The sequence below is a fragment of the Fonticula alba genome (genome assembly GCF_000388065.1).
Source record: "Fonticula alba strain ATCC 38817 unplaced genomic scaffold supercont2.4, whole genome shotgun sequence".
Lineage (NCBI taxonomy): Eukaryota > Rotosphaerida > Fonticulaceae > Fonticula > Fonticula alba.
The window spans coordinates 222,847-227,350 of NW_009242974.1; the positions used below are offsets into that span (position 1 = coordinate 222,847).

At 68.8% G+C, this 4,504-nt stretch overlaps 2 protein-coding genes across 2 annotated transcripts in view; both read left to right on the forward strand.

The window, feature by feature from the left end:
• H696_02593 (hypothetical protein) overlaps positions 1-1,104 on the forward strand; it is a gene marked incomplete at both ends in the record, with an annotated part of 1,725 nt that extends 621 nt beyond the window's left edge. Inside the window, 3 exons of the mRNA XM_009496504.1 lie at positions 48-221; positions 355-516; positions 733-1,104. Of these exons, the coding sequence (XP_009494779.1) occupies positions 48-221; positions 355-516; positions 733-1,104 (708 nt within the window). The remainder of the gene's footprint in view (positions 1-47; positions 222-354; positions 517-732) is intronic.
• Positions 1,105-2,555: 1,451 nt separating this feature from the next.
• Positions 2,556-4,184, forward strand: H696_02594 (hypothetical protein). Its single transcript, XM_009496505.1, has 6 exons — positions 2,556-2,724; positions 2,807-2,883; positions 3,072-3,232; positions 3,370-3,464; positions 3,557-3,662; positions 3,772-4,184. Exons 1-6 carry the CDS (start codon positions 2,690-2,692, stop codon positions 3,922-3,924), a joined length of 627 nt encoding a protein of 208 aa, XP_009494780.1. The 5' UTR covers positions 2,556-2,689; the 3' UTR covers positions 3,925-4,184.
• Positions 4,185-4,504: the final 320 nt, after the last annotated feature.

Genomic DNA, 4,504 nt, shown 5'->3' on the forward strand with positions numbered 1-4,504 from the left:
CCGCCGCCGCCCCCACCCCCGGCCTCGCCCCGTCCCCTGGCCCGTAGGACCAGTTTGACACGATCAATCTCTCGCGCAACTCCATCCGCCGGCTGGACAACATCCCCCTGCTCAAGCGGCTCGACACCATCCTCCTGCCTTTTAATCAGATCAGCAAGATCGACCCGTCCATCTGCAAAAACCTGCCCAGCTTGCAGACCCTGAACCTGTCAAACAACTACGTGCGTCCGCGGCCGGGCGCCCCCCCCCCCCCCCCCTTTCCCACATCTCCCACCAGTGTGCCCCCGCCATGGTGCCCTGCTTGTCCTGTCCCCCCCTCCGCCTCTGACCTCCCCTCTCGGTCCCCATGCGCAGATCAAGGATCTTTCCGAGCTCCGCCACTTGACCGGCCTCGCCAAGCTCCGGTCCCTCTCCCTGGACGGGAATGATGTGGCCTCCGCCGACAAGTACCGCCTTGTGGTGGCCTACCTCCTGCCGCAGGTGAAGATCCTTGACTACCAGCGCATCAAGATGGCCGTGCGTCATGCCGACACACCCGAAGCGGCGGGCAAAGCTCGCCCATCCCGGCGCCCCCGCCTTTCATTCCACCAGGGCAGGCGCTGGCCATGGGCGGCGCGGCTTCCCCGGGTCCTTTGTCGCCTCCCTTTTGCGCCTTGTGCTTGCCGGGCTCTAACCTGCACACCGATCCGTCGCCCTCCCCCCCGCCCTCCGCCACCTTCCGCCGGGCCGCAGGAGCGCCGCGAGGCCCGGGCCTTCTTCCAGAGCGCCGATCTGCCGGTGGCCTTCCGGCAATTCCTCCATGACGGTGCTCCCGTCGAGGCTGCCACCGGGGCCGACTCCGATTCCGACACCGAGGAGACCGCCGAGGAGGGCGCCCCGGAGGCCGCTCCGGCCGGCGCCGCCGCCGGCGCCGCCGCCCGGCCCGGCGCCGCCCTCTCTGAGGCTGACCGCCAGGCCCTCATTGCCGCCATCGAAAGTGCCTCCTCCCTGGATGAGGCCGCTCGCCTGGGGAAGATCCTCCAGTCTGGTGGCTCGGCGGCCGACGTGCAGCGCGCCCTCGCCGCCTCGAAGACCGCCGCCGCGGCCACCCCCGCGTCCTCCTAATCGAGGCTCACCTTGCTGGCGTGCTGCTGCGCGCGTGCGCGCCCACGCCCGCGCGTGGCGCACGCGACCGCCGGCACCCCCCCTCCCGTCCCTTGCCCTTTATTCAAAGTCCAAAGGGTCTCCCTGCCTCTCTCTCTCTCTCTCTCTCTCCCTCCCCCCTCCCATGCTCGACACAATACGAAAGAACAAACATTTGTTTCGGATCGTCCGCCCTCTCCCTCCCTTGTGTGTCCGGCCCGTGGCCCGTGGCCCGGGGTCCGATTCGGTGGGGGCGCAATCGGCCGTTGGCGTGGTCACATGGCGACCCGTGACATACATCGCGTGACCGTGCCAGAATGGTAAGTCGCGTTGTTGGCGGGGCACGTCCGCGGTGCGCTCCCGCGCATCGGTCGCGGCGAAGGGGCAGCGCCTCGCCCATGGGCTGGCCCAAGCGCGAGAGGGAGGGGGGGGGGGGGTCGCGCGGTCCGTCTGGCCCTCGCTTATTCCCCCCGAGAGTAAGTTACCGTGCAACTGGCCTGGAACGTGGGCTGCCCCGGGTCAAGGGGGGCGGGGCTCGGAAAAATCGCCCCTGACGCTGCGCCGCCCGCCGCCCTGTGTCCTGGACGCGCTCTCGTGTGCGCCTCCGCCCCCCGCTCAACACCACCCTCGGACGGGCCCTTCTTCGGGGGGGGGGGGGAGGGAGGCGGCGCGTGTGAAATCGCCCCGTGCCTGGGCGGGGGGGGGGGGGCTCGGGGAGCACAGGCATGAGCCAGCCTCACAGGCCCGATCAGAGCATGGGCACCTCCACGGGGGCGCCTGTCGATGTGTCAACACTTTCGGCCCGGGGCCGCGCCGGGGCGGACGCAGGTCCTCCACTCGGCCGGCCCATCGATGGGTGAACGGCCCCGGGGCCCCGCCCGAGGAGGGGGAGAGAGGACAGCCGGACAGATCGCTCATCAAGGGCGGGCGGAGGGCACCGTGTGTGGGGGACCGGGCCGGTGGCACACGCGCCGCGCGCGCCGGCTGTTGGGGAGGACCCTTCGACCGGGTCACGTCCCGGGGCCGGGCGCTCGGCTCGCTGTGTTCGGTTGGTTCCGGCTCGCGGGGAGCGCGCCCGGCGCCGGGGAGCGGTCCAGGTGGCCGGGCCCCGCCGCGCAGACCGCCATATGATTCGGGCATTCTCCCCGGCCGCTGTTCGGCCGTCTGGGCACCGAGGCCCGGGACTCCCCACCCGGGCTGGTCTCTTGTGTATGTGCGTGTGTGTGTGTGTGTGTGCGTGCGCCCGCGCGCTCAGGCGTGCGCCGGGCCCGGGGATCTGCCCCAGGCCGGAGGAGGGGATCTGCCTCGCGCTTGTTGTCCTGGCCGCCGGCGCCCGGGCTAGCAGGTCATTTCGGCCGCCAACGCCCCAGCCGCCAGGCGCCCGCTGGCTGCTCGTCCATCCCTCGGCGACCGCCCGCGCTCCTCTCTTCCCCGCCCCCCTCCGCCGTCTCCTCCTCCTCGCACTCCCCCTCCCCCCCCCTGCCTCCGGCTATCTCTCTCTTCTTGGTGCTTTGTGTTGTGCCCCTCCCCCCTGCCTCCCCCCTGATCACAGCCCCTCTCTCCAGCCATGGTTCGCGTCCTGGAGATCAAAACAGTCATTGAGTATGCACATCCGTGCCCTTTTCCCCTGCTTTCTTGCTCTCTCTCCCCCCCCCCCCTCTCCTGACTCTTGCTCCTCCTGAAGGCATCCGTGGCACATCGTCGCCTTGGCCTTCTTCAACAAGTACACCCCGGGCAATCCGCATGTGGCCCACATCCAGGGTGCGTGATTGGGTCGCCTCCTTTCCTTTCCCCCCCTCCCGTTAAGCACCCTCGCTCTTCCCTGCCTGCCGCTCTCCTCCACCGCTGCAGCGCTGTCTAACCTCGGGCCGTCTTTGCTCGTTGCCTGTGTGTGTGTGTGTGGGTGCGCGCGCGCGCGCGCATGCCTCACTCCCCCCCCCCCCCCGCAGCGTATGACATCCTCCGGCGTGTGTACGATGGCCAGCGTGGCATCCTTTCCACCACGCGCCTGGCTTTGAAGAATGGCAAGATCCCCGCCTGGGGGCGCTCCTTCATGCCCAAGGCCCAGGCATATGTGGTGGAGGCCAGCCAAGTGGACCGCAACCAGCGCGTGCGTCGCCCCCTCGTTTGTCGCTCTTTTCTCCCCGGCCTTTCCACTGACCCCCCCCCCTCCCGCCCTGGCTGACCCCGTGGTCCCTGCATTCCCCTCCTCGGCGCCTTTGGTGCCCCATTCACTGCGCACCACAGACCATGACCACCATCACACACAACCTCACACACAAGACCCTGATGAATGTCGAGGAGCGGCAGACATTCTCCGTTCACCCGGAAAATCCCAACTGGTACGCCGACGCACACCTCGCCCTTCTCTGGTCGGGGCATTCTCCGGCCGGGCCCACCCGGCCGCATTTTCCTAACCCCGGCTCCCTCTCAGGACCGTTGTTTCTACTGAGGCGCACATTTCCTCCGGCATCGGCTACGGGCTGTCCGGCCGCGTGGAGGCCTTTGGCTATAGCTCCTTCCAGCGGAGCGCCGAGCGGGTACGACCTCCCTTCCCTTTCTTCTCTCTCGCTCTCTCTCTCTCTCCCTCGGCCACTTTCCCCGTTGTCGCTCGTCTCCTGACCCCGCCCCGCCCCGCCTGCCATACAGGCTCGTCAGGCACTTGCCCACACGATTCTCAACCATTTCAACACGGCCACGGAGACGGCCGAGACGGCAGCCATGTTTGCTCCCTCAGGGGGGGCCAAGACCAGCCCGGCCGCGGCCGCGGCCTCTTCCAGCCTTGCCAGCCCATCCTCCTGAGCACCGGCGGACTTGGCCACACTTGATCCGGCGCGCGCACGCCCACATGCATTTCCCTTCCCCCCCCCCCCCCCCCGCAGGGCCCAACCCCTTTGATCCCTGTCCTTGTGCGGCATTCTTCCCCGGTCCTCCCCTTATTGGCCACGCGTTGCTCCGGAATGATCCCCGGCGGAGATGCCCCTCCCCCTCCCCTGTCCCCCGGTGGTTTTCACGCCCACCCACACACCCACAGGGCCCCCATATAGACGAACGGTTTCCCCCTCTCGCCTGCGCCGCTGCTGACCGCGCCGCCTCCCCCACACGTCGTAGGGCTGTCTGCGCGTGCTGGCGGTCAAAAGGGAAAGAAGAAAAGGGAAAGGGGGAGACAGCGAGGGAGGCACATGTCGGCAACAACCGCAGCAATGCCCGGCAGGGCGCGCGCGCAAGCACTGCATTTTAAGTGGGTACATTTTTGGCGCAAGGAAGGCAGGGGAGAAGCGAGAAAAGGGATAGTATAGGAGAGAAAAGGGGGGGGGGGGGGGGGGGGGCGGCATGCCTGGGGGGCGCGCTCCGCCGGCCCCCCGTGCCGCCTCCTGTGGGA

Excerpts from the sequence above, each read along its gene's own strand:
- H696_02594 (XM_009496505.1), top strand. The coding sequence starts at position 2,690 with ATGGTTCGCGTCCTGGAGATCAAAACAGTCATTGA. Across the intron at positions 3,233-3,369 it reads AAGTGGACCGCAACCAGCGC|ACCATGACCACCATCACACA; the intron begins GTGCGTCGCCCC and ends TGCGCACCACAG. Across the intron at positions 3,663-3,771 it reads TCCAGCGGAGCGCCGAGCGG|GCTCGTCAGGCACTTGCCCA; the intron begins GTACGACCTCCC and ends CCTGCCATACAG.